The 22388-nt window shown below is 40.9% G+C and overlaps 1 protein-coding gene across 3 annotated transcripts in view; it reads right to left on the bottom strand.

Annotated features, from left to right (window-relative positions):
- Lats1 (large tumor suppressor kinase 1) overlaps positions 1-22388 on the bottom strand; it is a 35744-nt gene that overhangs the window by 5695 nt on the left and 7661 nt on the right. For 2 of the 3 annotated variants that reach the window (XM_052750979.1, XM_052750980.1), the window contains exons 2-5: positions 21295-21776; positions 13324-13471; positions 6522-8035; positions 3417-3999 (exon numbers count right to left, since the gene is read on the bottom strand). In XM_052750979.1, coding sequence (XP_052606939.1) covers positions 3417-3999; positions 6522-8035; positions 13324-13471; positions 21295-21642 — 2593 coding nt within the window. In that variant the 5' untranslated portion in view covers positions 21643-21776. Of the gene's footprint in view, positions 1-3416; positions 4000-5324; positions 5388-6521; positions 8036-13323; positions 13472-21294; positions 21777-22388 lie in introns of those variants that run through there. The other variant, XR_008221185.1, reaches the window with a different exon arrangement.

Genomic DNA, 22388 nt, shown 5'->3' with positions numbered 1-22388 from the left:
GCTTCTGGAAACTGAACTCAGGTCCCGGCAAGAGCAGGCACCCTTGTCTCCAGCCTCCTTTCTTTCTTTCTTTTTTTTCTTTTTCAGACAGTGTCTCATTGTAACCCAGACTGGCCTTAAACTTGCTAGGTAGCAAGACTTTAATCCCAGCACTTGGGAGGCCTCTGTGAGTTCAAGGCCAGCCTGGTCTACACAGTGAGTTCCAGGACAACAGAGCTTGTCTCAAAACCAGAAGAGGACCCAGCAAGACAGCCAGTCCTCATGACCTGAGTTTAACCCCCAAGAACTATGTGAAGGGGAGAAGCAACTCCAGCAAGACCTCCGACTTCCACATACACAAAATAAGGGGCTGGTTTGGGTGTTTGTTGTTGTTTTTAAACCAAGAATTAAAAAAATTAAAGGGGGGGGGGTGTCCGCTCAGTTGGTAAAGTGACAGCTGTACAAGCTTAAGGACCTAACTTTGGATCCCTAACACCCCTGTAAAAGATAGGTGCTACAACCCTACCCCTGGGAAGGCAGAGACAGGTGGGTCCCTGGAACTAATGACTGACCAGCCAGCCTATCCAAATCCATGAGCTCCAGGTACAGTAAGAAACTTTGTCTCAAAAACAGGATTATTAAAAAAAATAAGATAAAATAAAATGGAGGGGCTGTTGAGATGCCTCAGATGGTAAAGGAGCTTGCCACTAAGCCTGATGACCTGATCTGGATCACTGGAACCTACATGGTAGAAGGATAGAACCAAGTCCCACAAGTTGTCCTCTGATCTTTAAACATCATGGCATGTACACACTGTGCCCACAGACACATATAATATATAAACATAAATGTAAAAATTAAACGATAGTAATCAAGGAAGACACCTTACACTGACCCATGCCCCTACATGTGCATATAACCACATGAACTGTACACACATCTGCCCACATACACATGAAAGAAAAAAATGATGATGATGATGATGATGGTACTGAGGGTGTACTTGGTGGTTGTCTCAGGGAGAGCACATGGTAAGCATGGAAGAGGCTCTGGGTGCCAGTCCCAAGCACCACACACACACAAAAGGAATGGCATGGATCTGCAGTCCCAGCTACACAGAAAGCAGAGGCAGGAAGATTACTTGAACCCAGGTATTCAAGACCAGTCTAGAGAACACAGGAAAGAAGACACGCTGACTATAGGACAGTCTCTATAGGTAAAGACAACAGAGGAGAGGACACAAGTGAGACGCAAGGGAAAACAATGAGAAAGTCACATTGCTAAAATAGAAATGGTTAAGACCTCAGTCCTATGAGAGTCAGGACAAGGCTTTCCACAAAGAAACAGCAACAGACGGCAGGCCAGGAGAGTCACTAAGGGAGAGATGCGAGGGCAACACACCGTTACAGTGAAAAGATATGGGAGAGTCTGAAGTAAGAGAACAAAACGACCTGATGAGATTAGAGAAAGCAGCTCCCACAGCCTGTGGGGCTGCAACAGGAGGAACGCTGCAGCTGTGCTCTGGAGAGCAGACTGCAGGACAACAGGAAGAGAGGCCAGCCAGGTGACTGCAGAAGCCTGGCTGAGCAGGCTAAGGATGCAGCTGCAGAGGGACTCAGCCACCTGGGCAGGTGCCAGTGCCACAGTGTTCCAGAGCTGAGGGTGGGATTAAGCTGACAGCTGTGGCATTCTCTGCTAAATTTCAACAGCTATCTGAAATCCATGTGGAAACAGAGAGGCCATTTCTAGAGAGACGTGAAATCATGAACATTTATAGGGTATTGAAAACTACTTACAGTACTGCAATTAACCTAACTGTAATAATCACCTGGGAAATTTCATTAAAATATAGTTCCCAATTTCCAGAGAACATTTTTTAATCAAGTCTGAACCAGAGCCTAGGAATTATACTTTTTAGGCGAGTCAAAGGTAATAAAGTTAAATGTGGGAGACCCTTAATTCCAGCCACTCAGTGTGCTGCTATACAAGAACATGCCTATAATCCCTGAACCTGGGAAGCTGAGGCAGGAGAACTGTGAGTTTGGAGTTCAAGACTGGCCTGTGTGCCAGGCGGATCTCTGTGGATTCAAGGCCAGTCTGGTTTACAAAGCAAGCCAGAGCTGTTACACAGAGAAACCCCCTTCTGGGGGGTGGGGTTGGGGGAGACTGGCCTGTGCTATATAGTGAAACCCTGCCTCAAAATTAAATAAATAGACAAGGAAGAAATCCATCTGTTTGTGTTCAGATACCCCAAAGGCTAACACTTACCTTAGAAGATGCTATAAGCACTAAATTAGAATATATGTAAAGCACCTTGGAGATAGTAAGTATTCAACAAACATTAGATGAACTTACACTTCCATTAGCGCTTGAAGGGCTCTTGGTGAGGCAGTGTGGTAGAAATAACATGGCCCTGTAATCAGACAAATCTGGGTTCAAAGCCTAGCCCTTACACTTAATTTCTGTCTGACCTTGGACAAGCTACTTCACCTAAGTCTCATATCTTCATTCGGCCTCACAGTGTCACATGATTAAATAGAATCATGTGCATGTGTTTAGGGTTAAATAGATTGTGGGACACTCATATATAGAACTCTAAATAGCAGTGAAAAATATATTCAGTAACATGGAGAAGTATATTTGTGAAAACAAATATATTCAGTAACATGGAGAAATCTCAAAAACAAAAGAAGTAAACAAAAAGAAAAAAGAGACACAAAAATACATATAGAATGATTAAAAAGTTTCAATAGTAGGAAAAATGAAGTAATATATTGTTGATGAATATAATACACAATGTATAGAATGTATCTATAGAATATGGTGTTCAGGCCTAGCAGTGTGGGCCGATAATCCCAGTACATAAGAAGCTGAAGGTTGAAGGATCCCAAGCTGAAGGCTTTCCTGAGCTACCACGTATAAGTTCCACTGAAGTCTGGGCAACCTAGTGAGATCTTGTTTCTGAATGAAAAGTACAAAATGGTGAGGCTCTAGGTCAGTGGTAGACTACGTGCCTGGCAGGCAGAGGCCTGGGAGACAGCAGCAGCAGCACCACCAAGAAAAGTGGAGGACGGACTCAAGTTCTAAATAATGGATGTCTCTGGAGGAAAGAAGGGAACAAACTACTAAGAGCATCTAACAACTACTGGTATCTTGGTGGACAGAGGCTTTAGTCAAAAATTAAAAACTGACACCTTTCAAAAGTGACAAAATTTTGTAATAGTTACTTTAAAAACTTTAATAATATTTAAAAATAAACTTTATATACTCTTTAACTTTATAGATGTAAGTATAAGAGATTTACCTAAATTTAATAAGAGAGATTAAAAACCAACCCATGTCTACTGGTCTCAACCAGGGTTGAAGCCATCTTAAGTTGTACTACATAAATAAATTGTATTATGGTGAGTTAAAATGGAATTTACACGCTCACTTACCACTCTGGTAGTACTTGGAATCATGTGTCCATCGGAAGCCAGTGCACAGACCAAAGTCAGTCAATTTAATATGGCCATCTCGGTCAATCAAAATGTTATCAGGTTTAATGTCTCTATGAATAAAACCCATTTTATGAACACTTTCAACTGCACAGGTAAGTTCTGCTATGTAGAATCGTGCCAGATTTTCTGGAAAAATGCCCATTCTAATTAATAGGCTCATCATATCACCCCCAGGAATGTAGTCCATCACAAAGTACAAATTGTCCTTATCCTGGAATGAGTAATACAAGCGAACCACCCATTCATTGTCAGCTTCAGCTAGAATATCTCTCTCGGCTTTAACGTGAGCAACTTGATTGCGAAGTAGAACGTCTTTCTTTCGCAGGGTTTTTGTTGCATACAAAGCTTTAGTGTCGACTTTTCTCGCTAGACAGACTTCACCAAACGCTCCTATTCCTAGTGTCTTTATCTTCACAAACATAGACTTGTCCATTTTAGCCCTTTTAAGACGAATATAGTTAGACTCTTTCTGGCAAAGCATCTTTCTCATTTGATCCTGGGCATCTTGAGACAATCCAACCTAGGTAAATAAACTAGAGGTTAAATAGGGAATTGTATTGAATAGTAAGAAATAGCTTAATAAAAAATTCAGGCATATTTTGAAAGTTAAATGCATAATGATTTTTAATAAAGCATGTTAGAATTCTAGAATGTATTTCAGAGAAAAATTAATGATCAAAGTCAAGCTTGAAAGCTAGTAAACAATACATGAGGTGAGTATGAGTGCACATTCAGCTGTGGAGAGCAAGTAGAAGAGGGTATCAACAGTCAGGCTTCTCTTCCTTCTAGAGCACTCACGGAACAGCTTCCCAATACACAATAAAGCAAATGTCTGTTAACATGCATTCTCAACTCTCTCCGTGCACAGTCCCAAATTATAGGACGAGACTGCCCTCACCAAATCATTTCTGTAGAATGTCTAGGCCTCAAATATCTTCCCCCTCATTTTATCTCTCTCAGAGAGAAATTTTTTCACTCCAGGTTCAATCATCCTTAAAAACAAACAGAAACAGATGGCTCAGCAGGTAAAGGCACCCGTGGCCAAGTCTTGATCCTTAGGACCCACAGGGTGGGTAGAACCAACCCGCCCATGTTGTCCTCTGACCTCTACATGTTCTCAGAGGCTTGTGCACACATGTGCACGAACACACACACACACACACACACACACACACACACACACACACACACACACACACACACACACAAATTAAAATGTAACTAAAAATTTTTTAAAGAAATAGACAAAAATCATGGTAATCTTTCTTTTTCTTTCTGACAGCATTAGCGAAAATGCAAAAGTGAATCTTTCAGATATTCTAAAATAGTTTTTAAAATTATTGTGATAAAGGGCATTATCCAAAAACAGATAGGGAACTAGAGAGATGGCTCAGCAGTTAGGAGCACTGACTGCTCTTCCAGAGGTCCTGAGTTCAATTCCCAGCAACCACATGGTAGCCCACAACCATCTTTAATGAGATCTGGTGCCCTCTTCTGGTGTACAGCAGAACACTATATACATAATAAATAAATAAATCTTACAAAAAACAAAACAAAACAAAACCAAAAAAAAAAAAAAAAACAGATAAACACAAAGCTCAGCTTCTAAGCAGCGACAGAATACCTGGACTTAGAAGGCAAGGAGTTTCTTTGGCTAATACAGAATTTACTAACTTTTAAAAGGACAAGACTTGGAAAAATAGAGGCTAATTTTAGAAATGCAAGACTAATCTCAATACAGCAACCTCATGCTTCTGTTAGGATGTGCACTTGCATGCAAAGTCTTTTCAGAGTGGTAGCATGCCAGATTTAGTACAGAACTCTTTCTCTTAAAATCTTACTTGCCTACACAGTAATGGAGGCTACAGAAGTCAGCAAAGCTTCCAACACCATGAAAGTTTAAGTCAGCTATTAGTGAAAGTGAAGAGGAAAAAGGAAAAATAAACTAAGAAAATACATAGACTTTAGTAAGAAATTCTAAGAACAATGTGAATAAAAGAATTTGTGGTATTTCTCATTTAACGTAATTATTTATAGTAAGAAAATACTGGTGGGGCAGTGGTGACACAAGCCTTTAACCCCAGCACTCAGAAGGCAGAGGCAGGTTGCTCTCTGTGAGTTCGAGGCCAGCCTGGTCTACAGAGTGAGTTCCAGGACAGTCAGGGCACAGAAAAACTGTCTCAAAACCTGCCCCCAGCCCCCCAAAAAGAAAATGTCCTACTGAACTAAAGTGAGACTTGGAAGTAATCATTTAAGAGCTCTTTCAGCATGAAAAGCAGCATAATCTTCTTACACTTTGAGCGGCAGATGTAAAAGGAGGGAGAATTTAAAGCTTTGCATTCCGAGCATATGATAAACCATGATAGTGAGGGCTCGACCATAGTACCTACCAACAATATCTATGTGGGATCTGAAGCGAGTGATCGGTACTCTGATCTCTCAAATGCATTCAACAATTTCAGCATATTTTCCTCAACATCATTAGAAGAGGAAAATAACTGCAAAGAGGTGATTTTGACACTTCCTTCTTTTACTTATTTTTTTTCTGGTGTGTGTGTGACATAGTCTTGCTACATAGCCTTGGCTGCCTTGGAACTAGCAATGCAGGCCTCTGCCTCCTGAGTGCTGGGATTAAAGGTGTGTGTCACCATACCTGGTGACTTTGACATTTTCTAATAATGTGTATATAAAGAATAAATATCAAATTCTCAGCTAAACAGCAATGATTTTTATGTGTACTGAAAACCCAGATATTTCTAGTTGACTTCTGTATGTTGTAAAATAATGTATAAAACCTAGAAATTAATTTATTTTAATTTCCATATCCAATATACTATAAATAATGTATTTTAAATTTACATAAGAACTTTATTATAGGAAATGCTGAACAAATCACTGAAATGCTACAATCAAAAACTTTCCCAAAGTTTACTCAAATTATTGGCAACACATTATATTTCTCTACAAGAATAATGGAGCATAATACTTGAAAATACCAAGGAAAGAGAAGATCAAGTATGAAAATCTTTTTACAAGTTTTACCCGCATCATTTCATTTTCTAACTGTTTCTTCCGATGCAGACGCTGCTGATGAGATTTCAGGACATTTTCCACGTGTTGCTCCATAAAGAATTTAAATGCCTGAGGGGAGTAACTCTGAATACGAGATTCTCTTCGTTCTTCATCTTTCTTGTTTTTCCTAACAGTGATAGGTGAAGTTGTAATCTGTTTCTTTTCTTTATCCCCACTATCAACATTTTCCAAACTTTTCTCATCATCATCGTCCTTGGGTAAGCTAGGCTGATCATCTTTGCATGGTTTACTTATTGACTCATATGGAGGGACAGATGGGTTTTGGTGTAGCAGATGTTTTGGATAAGGTGGTGGTGGACCTTGATAGCTTGGAGCTTCAGCAACGGGTGGAATGACAGGCACATTCGAAGCTGTACCCTCAGGAAAAGGGGTAGGCTGAACAGTCTGAATTGGCTGCGGCATCCAAGAAGGATGGGTAGGGGCTAAAGCAGTCTGCAGCTCTGGTTTCAAGACACGCATGCTTTTCACAGGCTGCTGAATAGGAGCTGGTGTGATCGCAGTGACTGTAGTGGCTGAAGGCTGAGAATTAGCAGAGTGACTTGGTCTACTTCCTAATGGGTTATTAAAAGAATTTGACCTCACTGGTATGTTAGGTTGCCATGTAGGAATTTCATGCCCACTGCTTGGGGATGATTGGACAGGAGCAGAAGACGACTGGGGCCAAGTTGTTGGTAGTCCAGGTACATTAATATTATAAAGCTCCATGTTATGACTGTTCCTGTTTGGCACCATCATTGATTGAGGAATATTTCCATTTGCATAGGATGGAGGAGCAGGAGATCCCCCTGTTTGTAAAGCAGAAGGGCTTTGTCCATTAGTTGAGGTGAGAGGGTATGGAGGTGGTGGCTGCCGATTCATAGCACCAGCAGGGACAACATTTTGGTGCATGATAAAATCGGTCTGACCACCACCATTCGGAACTCCAGGTCTCCCTGGTGGAAAGTTAAATTTGTTAGTACTTTGCATGATGATTGGTTGTCTGCCAACTGGAACAGAATTAATGCCTCTCTGTCCCTGGTTAGGAGGATTCATGGGAGAAGTGTTAAGAGGTGCTGGAGGGTAGCCCTCCTGCCATGCCCCAGGTGGAACAGGAGAGATTCGGGAGATTACATATTCCATGCTCCCAGAATAACGCTTTGTCTGAGAATTTGGTTCCCATGAGGGGGGAGGTGGAGTTGTGCCTCGTGGAGGGGGAGTCTGGCCTCTTGGAGGTGGTGGAGGAGTAACACTTCTAACTTGAGGTGGTGGTGGGGGATTCACTCTCTGTCCATTGCTTGGGTGAGCTTGAGTAAATGCTGTAATGCCGGATCCAGACAGGGGTCTTCCTACATCTGCCTGTGAGCTGGGGCTTTCAGAACGATAGACCACATTTTCTCCTAGAGGTGGGCCATGTCTCTGAGGAACTAAAGACTCTTTAGAACCTTTCCAGCTTTGTTTTCGATTAATTGAGTGTTGCACGTTTCCTATGATTATAAAAGAAAGAACAGTCATTTTTTAAACCTATCATTTTAAAATAATTTATCTCAGAATATTTATACTACTAAATGATACTCAAGTTTAAGAATTGTAAAAAAGGAGTAAGTCAAGAAATCAATCTTACACGTTGACTATAGTTGAAAACAATGTATTCTTGGGCCTGGAGAGATGGCTCAGTGGTTAAAAGTGCCCGCTGCTCTTACAGAGGACCTATGTTCAGTTATCACCACCCACAGGGCAGCTCACAATGGTAACTACAGCTCTAGGGGATCCAATACCCTCTTTTGAACTTCACAGGCACTAGATACATGGGTCCACATACATACATGCAAGTAAAACATTCATAACATAAATATAATAAAAACCCAAAACACTCTTGGGAACTGACCAAATAATTAATTGACTACCCAAAGGTTATGAATTAAAATTTCAGCAAGAGGTTTTACTTAAAAACATGTTTATTACTTTTTATTAATTTTATGTATGTACATGTGCCATAGCATGCATGTGTAAGCCAGAAAACAACTTGAGTCGGGGGCTGGTTCTCTTGCTCTTTTTTTTTTTTTTCTGAGAAGGAGAAGGCAGGGAGGAATGTTTTTGAGACATCCAGGCTGCAGGCTGACCTGGAACTTATAATGTACATACCAAGTTTGAGGCTAGCCAAGGCTACAGAGACCTTGTCTCTTTTTTTATTTTTTAACTTCATTTTTATATTAATCTTACCTTTTAAATTTATTATTATTACTATTATTAATTTTTTGAGACAGAGTTTCTCTGTATAGCCCTGGCTGCCATAGAACTCATTCTGTAGACCAAGCTGCCCTCTAACTCAGAGATCTGCCTGTCTCTGCCTCCTGAGTGCTGGGATTAAAGGTGTTCGTCACCACCTCCTGGCTATTTTTATTATTTTTAATTATATGTATGTGTCTGTGTACCTGAACGGAGATACCCTTGTAGGTCAGAGGCATCAAATCTACTGGAGCTGGACTTGTGAGCCACCTGACATGGGTGCTGGGAATTGAACTTGGGTCCTCTGCAAAAGCAGTACACAGTCCTTTTTTTCTTTTTCTAAAAATCTTGATATGGTAGTTTGAATGAAAATGGCCACCATCGGCTCATAAAAAGTGGTATTATTTTAAAGAATTAGGACATGTGGCCTTATTGGAGTAGGTGTGACCACAATGGAGGAAGTGTGTCCCTGGGGATGGGCTTTGAAATTTGAGAAGCTCAAGCCAGGCCCAGTGGCTCTCTCTTTTCCTTCTGCCTGCAGATGATGCAGATGTAGAACTCTTGGCTCCTTCTCCAGCACCATGTCTGCCTGTGTGCCGCCAAATTTCCTGCCATGTTTCCCGCCAAGACAATAATGAACTAAACCTCTGACCCTGTAAACCAGCTCAATTAAATTAAATGTTTCCTTTCTAAGAGTTGCCATGGTCATCGTGTCTCTTCACAGCAATAAGTCCTAACTAAGACACTCAACATGTTAATTTCTTTTTTATTCCTCCACCTCATAGTATACATTCTTAACCACTAGCCATCTCTCTAGCTGAAGACCTTATCTCAAAACAACAACAAAAAATTTTTAGGGGAGAAATCAAGTTTTGTTGCTGTTGTTCTTTTTTTTTTTTTTTTTTTTCCCCCCAAAACAAAACAAAACAAAAACCTGGGCCTCAAACTAGGGTTCTGTTTTGCTTTCAATTCCTTTTAAAAAGCTAGCTCTTCTGCAGTACTTCCTACCAACGGGGGCACATTTAGACTTTCTTATCTGATAAGTTCCTTCCTCTCCTCTTCCCTTCTTTCTCCTCCCAAATACTAGGGCCTGAACCCAGAGACTCACATTTTTTTGTTTTGCATTTTGAGACAAGGTCTTAAGAGGTGGCCTAAGTTAGCCTTGACTTTCACCAATCCTGCCTCTGTCTCTTGAGTGCTGGGATTCCAGACATGAGCCACCACGCTCAGCCTCATGCTGTCATTCATCTACAATTTCAGCATTAGATCTACCCTACGATGTCATCATCATATAATCTGAGCATCCATATGGATGAATATCCACTGCCTTCATCTCAGTTTCACCAACCCCAGAACTTTATAAATTATTAGGCTGATTGTGGTGGCACACATCTTTAATCCAAGTGCTTAGAAGCAGAGGCAGGTGGATCTCTATGAGTTCAAGGCCAACCTAGCCTACATACAGTTCCAGGCCAGCCAGGGCTACATGGTGAGACCCTGTGTCTCAATAATTCATGATTACCTAGATGGAAGAAACCTGAGTTCTTCCCCACAGACAGTTTGATTGGCACTGTTCTCATCAAGGTCCTCAGAAAAAGGACTGAGAGTTATGCACACTTTTGTTCCTCAGTCAGCTCCAGCTATAATTATGGATTACTTCAGGTGTTATGGGTCAAACTGTTAGGCCCTGCTCCACAATCACTGTGCTGAGGTCCTCCTGCTACTCCTGCCCCTGCCTATAACACACGGACATATTTTGCTAGAAAGATTAAATGAAAATTTTAGGTTAGGCTCCAAACAGTATCACCTGTGTCCTAAAAAGAGGAACTCTGAAGCTGGGGTAATGGTTTGTGCCTCTAATCCCAGCACTTGGGAAGCTAGAAGCTACTGCCAACTCGAGGCAGCCTGTGCTGTATACTGAGCTCTGGCCCAGCCTCAGCTACATAGCAAGATTATGTCTCAAAACAAGACAGCAAAATCAAACCAACCCCTTCCACACAGCCCCCACAAGGATCAGTTTCTTAGGGAGTTTTCCTCTGACCTTGATCTTCAACTTTTTCTTTTTTTCAAACAGGTTTGCTATGTAACATAGGCTGGCTTCCAGCTTATGAGTTGAGTCTCTGGGATTACAGATATGACCCACCATCCCCAGCTCTGATCTTTTTTTTTGTTGTTTTTGTTTTTGTTTTTTCGAGACAGGGTTTCTCTGTGTAGTTTTGGTGCCTGTTCTGGATCTCGTTCTGTAGACCGGGCTGGCCTCAAACTCACAGAGATCCACCTGGCTCTGCGTCCCGAGTGCTAGGATCAAATGCGTGCACTACCGCCACCCGGCCAGCTCTGATCTTGATTAAGGCAAAAATTCCTCTCGAAGGAGTCCAGTACCATGTAATTCTCCCCTCTTTACTCACATAACTATAATGCCATATGTATTGTGACTGTCTGCGCTATGATAGTAGAATATAAGTTTTATAAGTTGCCAGTAACACACTCAACTAACAGGAAAGTTCTCCAACAGTGGTTGATCAAAAACTGTGCTGAACAAAAGGAAAAATGAATAAAATCCTCTTATAACCCAATGGTAAAGAGAAATACATGATTGAAAACAATAAGTACAACATATATTTACTAGTATGTGCAAGGCCTCTAATTCAATTCCTAACAAAGAACCAACCTAAAAACCCCACAAAAACCATTGAACATGGGCTGAGGAGCCGGGGGTGGTGGTGGTGGTGGTGGTGGTGGTGGTGGTGGTGCACGCCTTTGATCCCAGCACTTAGGAGGCAGAGCCAGGTAAATCTCTGTGAGTTCGAGGCCAGCCTGGTCTACAGAGCAAGATCCAGGACAGGCACCAAAACTACACAGAGAAACCCTGTCTCGAAAAACAAAAAGAAAAGAAAAAAAATACAGATATTCTCACTGTAAAATGACAGAATACCACCCTTTTCTAGACAGCAGTATCTCTGAAAAACCTCAAAAATTGCCAAGTTCTTTGAAATTTACTGTTAGGAAGTTCAAAGCCTTAGATGCACAGGTTAAAAAAAGAAAAAAAAAAAAAAAAAAAGAGAGTGGGTACTTGGAGATACAGCACAGTGATAAATCATTTGCCTAGCATGCCTAAAGACCCGGGTTCAGTCTCTACCATCGGGCAGAAAAACAATGAAACAAGGAAATACCCCTGCAAGTGGGATAGTGGTTAAATAAATCATGCAGTGAGTCTCAATGGTGCTATTAAAATTTTGTAGGACTAGGAATGTAGCTCAGTGGTAGAATGAGTGCTTATCAAGTGTGAGGCCCTGGGTCCAACCCTTCCTAGCATCACTGAAATAATTTTTTTGTATACCATTTAGTAACAAAAAAAGTTATGCATTGTAGAATAAGTAAACAAGTAAGATTTAGTAAGAATGATGCTTTTTTTCTCTTTTCCTTTAAAAGTTTATTTCCTAAATAACAATCAACATATATACATATAGACCATTCAGATTTCCCATGGGAAGAAAATAATGTGGTTGAAAAAAAAAGATACTTATTTGCTTATTTATTTATCCTGATACAGGTTCTCACTATGTAGCGCTGGCTAGCCTGAAATTCCCACATACCATTATCCTAATTTGAGATTTGAAACTTCCCTTTATGGGACACTATGATGGCTAGTCTTGGTTGTTAACTTGACTACATCTGGAATCAACTAAAATGCAAGCAGCTGAGCACACCTGTGAGGGATTTTCTTGATTGGATCATTTGAGGTGGGAAGGCTCATCCTAAATTTGGGCCACACCTGGTGGCAGCTCACATATGAGGACATGGAAGAAGGAAGGTTTTGCTTTTTACCTGCTTGCCCTCAATCTTGCTGGCAAATTCATCTATTCTGTGGCAAAGGCATTCCTTTGCTATTAATAAAACCTACTTCTGTAGGACCCCAACAGAGACATGGACTGAACAACTACTGGATTCTTGGCCTTCCAATCAGGAGAGACAGCCAGACTTGTAAGCCACCCTAATTAATAAATACCATTCTAGGGGAACTAGAAAGATGGCTCAAGGGTTAAGAGTACTTGCTGATCTTGCAGAGGACCTGAGTTCAGTTCCCAGTACCCCATATGGTGGTTTACAATTGCCCCAGAGTCTAGACCTCACTGGGCACCAGGAATACATGCATAGTACACATACACATAAAAATAAAATTTAAATAAATCCCCTTTCATTCCTTTCAATTCTGTTCCTCTAGAAAACCTTTACTAACACAGATGCTAACAGCAGTGTCTGTCAGTCTCTCTCTCCATCATTCATTCTTTCTTCCTTCCTTCCTTGCTTCCTGTTTTTTGTTATGTTTGAGACAGGGCCTCCTGCAGTTCAAGCTGACTCTGAATTACTGATTCTTCAGCCTGCCTCCCTCTCCCAAACGGTGATATTACCAGGAGTACACCACCATGCCTGGCAATGTCAGCAATTTCTACGACCAAAGATTTGACATATTCAGGTGTTTTACAATATTCTGTAAAAGAAGAGACAAGAAACATACAAACAAAAAGCCCACACAATGAATCACCTGGTTTCATGCCGGCATTAATAGGTCTGGCAGCCGCTGCAGCCATCTGCTCTCGACGAGGATCTTGGTAACTCATCTTACTAATGAATTCAACAGCTGCTTCTATGCTTCTGTTATTAGTTTTCTGAAGAGCTTGAATAACCATGTCCTGATAAGAAATTTTATCAAAAAGAAACATAATATAAATATAATTAGCAGAAGGAAAGAATAGAGTAGTAAGCACAAGAGAAATTCCTAGTTATGAATAAAAGACAGTACCCCAAACCTAACAATTTTTTTCATTCTCATTTATTTTGTGTGCATGTGTGCACATGTGTGTGCACAAGAATGTTTATTTTTCTTTCTTTCTTTAAGACAGGAATTCACTATGTAACTCTGACTGGCCTAAAACTTGCTATGTAGACCAGGCTGGCCTAGAACTCATAGATCTGCCTGCCTCTGCCTCCTGAGTACTGGGATTAAAGGTGTGCACCACCACCACCTGGCTAAAGATTTTGTTTTTACTTTATTATTTTAAATTGTGTGTATATGTGTGTCTGAACGTGGATTTGTGCACATGAACGCAAGTGTCCTCTGAGGCTGGAAGAGGGAACTGGATTCCTCGGCACTGAAGTTATAGGTGGTTGTAAGCTACTTGATGTGTATGTGCTGAGAATCACACTTAGGTCCTCTGCAAAAGTGCTAGGACTAAAGGCTTTCACCATCATGTCTGGCAGATGTAACTTCTTAAGAGAATAAAAACTAGTAAGGAACTCCTTTACTGATTAGACATACTGGTAAAGGTACTTAATAAAACACTTTAATGATACAAAAGTCACTTCCAGAGTTTTAAAGTTTCAAATTATTTTTTTTTAATTGTTGTCTGGGTATGTGCATGATATGGGGGCAGGCATGTGCTATGACACACATGTGGAGGTCAGAGAACAACCTTGTGGATTCATTTTTCTCCTTTAAAAAAAGTTAAATAATTTATTTAAATTTATTTTATGTGTACTGGTGTGAAGGTGTCAGATCCCCTGGAACTGGAGTTACAGACAGTTGTGACCTGACATGTGGGTGCTGGGATTTGAACTCGGGTTCTCTGGAAGAACAGCCAGTGCTCTTAACCACTGAGCCATCTCTCCAGCCCTTCTCCTTTCTTTTTTTATGTGGGTTCTAGGGATTGAATTCAAGTTGCCAGGCCTGCATGGCAACACATTTATCTGCTTACCATCACTGGCCCATGTCCAGTATTTTTATTGCTTTTTTAAATATGATAATCCTTGTTTATGTAAGAATAAAAAATAATCAAAACCATATTGCTGGTTTTACTCCAAAAAAGTCCTACTAGAAGGAAGCAGCAGGTGTGCTACATAAAGATGAAAATATTAAGAAACATTTCTAAGATTTGAGGGTTTGTTTTGTTTCTTTAATAGTTTGAGATTTATGGGGCTATTATCACCAATTACAAAGAAGACACTAATAATAGGGTGTGGGGACTGACTAGCTGTCTCAGTAGGTAAAGGTGCCTGCTGACAAGCCTCATGACCTGATGACTCTCACCTCAAATAAAGGTGGGAACTGCTCCCTGCAAGTTGTCCTCTGACCGCCACACACTCCCCTTGGCATTCTTGTGCACACACACGCACACATGCACACAAAATAAATGAGAATGAAATATGACATCATTAGGTTTGGTAGAGACACAGCTCAGTGGTTAAGAGTACTGACTTCTAGAGAATTAGGGTTGGACTCCAAGTACCCACATGGTGGCTTACAGTTGTCTATAACGCAAGTCTCAAGGGAGTCCATGCCCCCTTCTGGCCTCCCCAGGCATTGCATGCATGTGGTACACAAACATATGTGCAAGCAAAACCATACACATAAACTAACAAATTTTTTAAATTAGGTTTACATTTTGAAGAAGTATATTTACAGGAAATATACAAATACTGGAAAAATGATAGAAAAAATATTTAGAGTAGCTATGATGAAGAATTTTAGGAGATTAGATACTAGCTGAAACAAATATACATTTATATTTTGTTGTTTTTTAATGTGTTTGTATGTCTGTGTACCACCTGTGTGCCTGGTGCCTGCAGAGGGCAGAAGAGGGTGTCAGATCCCCTGGAACTGGAGTTATAGATGGTTGTGAGCCCCCATGTGGGTGCAGGGAATCAAATCTGGGTTCTCTGGAGAGCAGCTAGTGCATTTAACCACTGAACCACCTCTCAATGATATTTGGAATCAGACTGGTCCAAGGTTGAGTTCCAGCAGCTCCCCTTCAGAATTGTGAGGACTTTTCTAAGTAGTTAATGCTTGAGAATCTCTACCTCCTCGAGTGTGACAGATTCATAGGACTGACCTAAGAGTTAAAAAAGAAAGCATGCAAAGGACGGGAGTGCAATGCCCGGGGCTCAGATGTTGGTAGTCCTCCTGCATTTCTTTAAAATTCACTATAAACATCAAGTATACACTAACATTCAGAAGGCATACAAAAGTACACTTTTCAAGAGGGAGGCAGCTACTTACCTGTTCTAAAATATTTAGTATTTCAAGTGAAAATAAAAATAGATTAGAGCCGGGCAGTGGTGGCACACGCCTTTAATCCCAGCACTCGGGAGGCAGAGGCAGGCAGATCTTTGTGATTTCGAGGCCAGCCTGGTCTATAGAGCGAGATCCAGGAAAGGCGCAAAGCTACACAGAGAAACCCTGTCTCGAAGAAAAAAAAAAAAAAAAAGATCAGAAAGATACTGGATGAACAGATTACTGATAGATGGTTTTCCCTTTTAGACTGGCTGGAAATGAATCTGAGCTAACCAAAGACAGGTGGTAGATACTTTTTAAAAAAAATTTATTTATAAATTATATTTTATGTATATGAGTGCATGAGTGCTCTGCATGTACACCTGCATGCCAGAAGAGAGCACCAGATCTCATTATAGATGGTTGTGAGCCATCATGTGGTTGCTGGGAATTGAACTCAGGACCTCTGGAAGAGCAGCAAGTGTTTTTAACCTCTGAGCCATCTCTCCAGCCCAGGTGAGAGATACTTGCTGCCCACCTGAGAGTAATCTCTCTTGAAAAGGGTACCAAGTTTTTCTTCCTTATTGGGAATTGTACCAAGAGCCTGATTCATTCTAGACAAGCACTCTTTTTTTTTTTTTTTTTTTTTTTTTTTTTTTTTTTTTTTTGGTTTTTCGAGACAGGGTTTCTCTGTGTAGTTTTGCGCCTTTCCTGGAACTCACTTGGTAGCCCAGGCTGGCCTCGAACTCACAGAGATCCGCCTGGCTCTGCCTCCCGAGTGCTGGGATTAAAGGCGTGCGCCACCACCGCCCGGCTAGACAAGCACTCTTAACACTAGGTGTCCCCAGTCCTCTTTTTACTTTTCTTTCTAGGGTGAGTTGAGAGTAACAGCTACAAACTCAAACTCACAGCAATCCTCTTGTCTAAGCTTCACAAGAACTGGGATTCAGGAATTCAGTTTTTCTTTTTCTTTTTTAACTTTTTGGGTCAGGCTTCAACAAGATGCCTAAGTTGGCTGTGAACATATTCTGTAGCCTGGCCCTGAACTTGTGATCATTCTATTTCAGCCTTCCAAGGTATGAGGATTACAGGCTTGTAAGTTACTGATCTTCATGGAGAATACGAGTTTCTGATATAAATCTGTTATGTGATTTGTGTACTGGTCCTTCTTGCATATTGATACCTAGGCATTAGAAGTGGTTCCTGTACTACAGCACACTGCCACCAAGTAAAACCCCAGGGACTCCTGAGAGTTCCAGGCTGACATCTTCAAGAGGTTGAGACAATGGCAATGATTTAAAATGAACCAGTTCTTTTAAAAAATTATCAATTACTTTATTTTCTGTGTATAGGTGTTTTGCCTGAATGTATGTATATGCACCAGTATGTGACTGGTGCCCCCAAAGCCCAGAAGAGGGTGTCAGAGCCCCTGCATCTGGAGTTACAGACCACTGTGAAGACCATGTAGGTGCTGGAAATTGAAACCAAATCCTCTGAAAGAGCAGCTAGCTCTTCTCTAACTGAGCTATCTCTCCACCCCAAATCACCATCATATTCAAAGCATTAATTGAATTTTATTGGATATTAATTGGGTTGAGCAACCAAGCTCAATCTCCAACTGAAACAAGGTATACTGTGGTCATGTTTTATGCCAGTCAGATTTTGCAAATTTGTAATGAGATACAAAGAAATTCTCTTACTTTAAATGAAAATTTAATTTATAAACTGGTTAAATCAAACAAACTGTAACTATGCTATTAACCATCATATTATGGTAGTACCATATCAGCTGGCAAGAAAACTGGCACCCAATATTGTGGGACTCCTATATTGTTAAATGTTCTAGAATTTCAGCCTATGGTTTTGGTGATTATTATCCTGACTTTTGTTTTTTTTTGTGAAAGGATCTCAAGTAGCCCATGGTAGCCTTAAACTGGATATAAACTGAGCATGACCTTGATCACCCCACTTCTACTACCCAAGTGCTGCCACCACAGGCACACATCCGACAGCCAGTTTTATTACACTGGTGAACAAAACAAGACTATTGCTGTGGTTTAAAAGACTGTCACAGAGTTGGGCAGCAGTGGTGTCATGTAGTGGGTACCCCACAAAGTAAACCTCCCTTTTAACTACGTGGAGTGGCCTTCATAATTTCACCAATAGTGCATGCCTTTAGTCTTTGCACTCAGGAGGCAGAGGCAGATAGATGGCTGTGAGTTCCAGGCCAGCCTGGTCTACAGAGCGAGTTCCTGGACTAGTTCCAAAGCTACACAGAGCAACCTTGTCTCGAAAAACCAAAATAAATAAATGAATGAATTCACATATGTAACAATGTCAGTATAGTGCTCAGTGCTGAAAATGGAGAATTAATGCCGGAGTGAAAAGAGGAGGCTGCTCTAACCGGCACCTTTAATACACATGCAATGTGATTTAACAAACAAACAAACAATCTCATAGCCGGGCGGTGGTGGCACACGCCTTTAATCCAGCACTTGGGAGATAAAGGCAGGCAGATCTCTGTGAGTTCGAGGCCAGCCTGGTTTACAAAGCAAGTTCCAAGACAGGCTCCAAAACTACAAAGAGAAACCCTGTCTCGAAAAAAAAAAAACCAAACCAAACCAAAACAAAACAAAACAAAATCATATAATTACGCTTCCATTTTCATGTTTGTAGGAAAAAATACTTTAGTGATTATATATTTATGTCCGCAAAATAAAATCAATACTATTTAACATTTACGCCTATCAAGAAATTAATATTGAAATATTTGAACTTTTAATTCAATAGTTACCAGAAACATTCTCAGAAAAGGAAGGAAGGAAGGGAGGGACGGAGGGAGGGAAATAGACGGATTGGGTATCATGGCACACACCTGTAATCCCATCACTTGGGAGACTGAGGCAAGAGTGATGAACCTGAGTTGAGGCTAGACTAAACAGAGTTCCACACTAACCTGAGCTTTACCAGACCCTGTCTAAAAACACAAAACTAAACAAACAAACAAACACAACAACTACAACAAAAACAGGCAACTAAACTGTGCTGGTTGGTTTTATGTCAACTTGACACAAGCTGAAGTAATTTGTGAAGAGGGGGAACCCCAAATGAAAAAATATTCCCACCAGATTGCCTGTGGCAAGCCTATGGGGCGTTTTCTTGATTGACATGAGAGGGCCTAGCTCACTGTAGGTGGTGTCACCCTTGAACAGATCCAGGGTGCTCTAAGAAAGCAAGCCGAGAAAGCTATGAGGAGCAAGTCAGTGAGCAGCACTCCTGCACAGCTTCTGTTCCAGTTCCTGCCCTGAGTTCCTGCCTTGGCTTTCTCAGTAATGGACTTATAAATTGTAAGACCCAGTAAGTTCTTTTCTACCCAAGTTGCTTTTAGTCGTGTCTTATCACAGCAAAAGAAACCCTAACTAAAATAGAAAATTGGTGCCAGGTTTGTGAGCTATTGCTGTGACAAGACCTGACCATGTTCTGGGGAGGACTGTGGGAAGACTGGAATTGTGGGTGAGAAAAGCCACTGAGTACTCAGAGCTTATGTACTGCTGTGGGAACCTGGAAGATAATGCTGGGGCTAAAAAAAAAAAAAAGAAATAGCTGTTCTTAAGAGACCAGCATTATTGAAGTAAAATGTTCTGGGCAGTGTTTCCTTGGGTAAGTACACAGAAGCTATGGTAGAGAGGGAGCCAAGGCTCTACCTTAGGCTTGCAGCCAAACTTGGTAATGTGTAAGTTTCCCAGGTAGTACTAGTTTTGAAGGCATGAAAAAGTGATGGAGATTAGCTGAGGCTTGGCACTGTGAGAAGGACCACTGCAAAGGCTCTAGGAGACCAGAGGATCATCTGGGATCCTACAAGCTAAGCACTTCTTTGTTTTTTTAATACTGCTCAACCTTGGTTTTGTTTTGATCTGACTGTAACTGTTCCCTGCCTCTTCTTTTTTGAAATAAAAAAGTATGTATCTTTGTTGTTGTTGCTGCTGTTTGCTTTCTGAGACAGCCTTTGCTGTCCTGGAATTCACTTTGTAGACCAGATTGGCCTCAGACTCATGGAGATCTGTCTGCCTCTGCCTCCTGAGTGCTGAGATTAAAGATGCACCACCACCACCCAGCTTATAACTTATTTTTTATTTTACAAGAGCTCACAGCTATCCCAGAACTTAAAACCCCAACTCAGTGTTCCTAGTGTTAGCATGAGTCACCATGCCTGGGTATGACTCTTGATTATTCACCATTAGTTACACTTTAAATAGCTGATTTTTAAAAATTTATTTATTTTATGTGTATGAGTATCTGGCACCGTGTATGTATCTGCACCATGTGCTTGAAGAGGCCAGAAAAGGGTATAGAATCCCCTTGAACTGGAGTTGTATAGATGGTTGTGAGCCCATGTGAGTGCTAGGAATCAAACATGGGTAGTGCTCTTAACCTGTGGGCCAAGTCTCCAGCTGTACATAGCTAATTTTTATCTAAAATGATTTCTGCTACCTAAAATATTCATTCACAAAGAATGTTGTTTTAGGAAACAATTTTTTTTAATAATCTAAACAAGGGGCTGGAGATGGTTTAGTGGTTAAAAGCACTGGCTGTTCTTCTAGAGGACCTGGGTTCAATACCCAGCACCCATATGGCAGCTCCCAACTATCTGTAACCCCAGTTCCAGGGAATCCAACAGCCTCACACAGACAAACATGCAGATAAAACACCAATGCACAAAAAATAAAAATAAATGTTAAAAAAATAATCTAAGCAAAATGTGATTAACTATGTTATGAAAAGGTCTCACAGGAGCTCTGGGATAGACAGTAAAGATTTGGCTTTGTAGTCAGGTGGTGGTGGCACATGTCTTTAATCCCAGTACTTGGGAAGCAGAGGCAGGCGGATCTGTGTGAGTTCAAGGCCACCGTGGTCTACAAAGCGAGTTCCAGGACAGACAGGGCTACACAGAGAAACCTTTCAAAACAAACAAGCAAAAACCAAAAGATTTGGCTTTGTTAGCCTTAACTAAAATTTAAAACTGGGCCTGAGTGACATGAATACACTACTTAGTTACTATAACTCTCTCTCCCTACAATGAATCTAGATTTCATAGACTTCCTTGGAGCTATCACTTTTCTAGCAAAAACTGAGATCACAATGTTCACATTTCAAACTACTCCCTTGCCTCTATCACTTGTGGCTTTCTTCAACTGTACCTCCACTCTGGCTTCACAACCTCATCTATAGAAATCCCAGGATTTAGGACTAGTGCAGAAGAAACTAAAGAAATAATTATACTGTTATATTAATCAGTAGGATTGTAAATATAGCATTCTTTGTTAATGGAACACACAAATTTGTATGCACAGTTGAGCCCTCTCAAAGGAAGACTTCCGTATGAGCTCTCCTGAAAGGTGTTTGCCTTACAGGGTAAGAAGAACCATTTGGTTGGTTTGTTTGTTTTTTGTCTTTAAACATTCTTACCTCATCAAAGCCAGCAGCCTGCAAATCCTGAAACATCTGTGGGTTGACTTCTGAAGGGCTCCGGGAAGAACTTGTTTCATTTGCGAATGGTAGCAGAGAGTTTCGAATTTCTTGCAAAGCTTTATGGTGTGTGCCAAATTTGGGTGGGTTTCTCACTTGCCTAGGATCTTCAGTCGACATCTTGTTCAGGTCATGCTCGGCCTTTGCAGCATCAGATGGTTTAGATAAATTCCTAAGGGATTCTCGGATCTCCTGCAGCATCTGTCGGCTGCTGCCAGGGTAGTTACTGGCAGGAAAGGTCTTAGGCCTCATCTGTCTGTACCCTTCTGGTTTTTCACCCCTCTTCATGAAAGCATCTATATGTGGTCCCCGTGAAGTACTTCTTCAGGAGCTAACCCACAGACTCAGAGATTCCTTCTGAGCAAAGGTGAAAGGGGACGTTCCCAGGAATGTTAAAGTCCTTTACAATCCAAGTGATGAACCTAAGAAAGAAAGTACATAAGTACAGCTACAGTGGTTGAGAAAGGAGCTCCTTGTATTTGGAGAAACCTCTGCTGCTATGAGAGCTGATAGCTCCCAGCTCAAGTTCAGACCTTGTAGGTCAAGGTCAAATCACTTCACTTCTCTGTGCCTATTTTCCTAGTTTCTAAAGTGGATTTACATTATTTCTTACTAGCAGTATTTGTGACCAATAAATAAATAAATAAATAAATCTTAAGACTGCTTTAATAAGTATAGAAAGCATATATAAATGTAAAGGATTACTAAGTGAACCTTAAACAACCTCCCTCTCCAATTTTAAGTCTTGGAAATTATTAGACTTTGGTGTAAGATTTACTTAGAAGAAAGGGTATCAGTGTTTTTAAAAGGTTTTCTATGACTTTTTCAGAAGATTTAAAACTTGTTTGAGTTTACTCCCCAAACTACAGGATGGGAATAAGGGTATCTATATATCCTAGAGATGAAACTCAGACCATCAAACCAGGCGGTGGTGGTGCATGACTGTAATCCCAACACTTCAGAGACAGAGGCAGGCAGATTTCTGGCATGTAGACGAGGCCAGGCTGGTCTACAGAGTGAGTTCCAGGACAGTT

Source organism: Peromyscus californicus, unplaced genomic scaffold (assembly GCF_007827085.1).
Source record: "Peromyscus californicus insignis strain IS unplaced genomic scaffold, ASM782708v3 Scaffold_22__1_contigs__length_63687245, whole genome shotgun sequence".
Classification (NCBI taxonomy): Eukaryota; Metazoa; Chordata; class Mammalia; order Rodentia; family Cricetidae; genus Peromyscus; species Peromyscus californicus.
The sequence above is the reverse complement of the archived record's forward strand: the minus strand, read 5'-3'. Positions and strand labels throughout refer to the sequence as shown.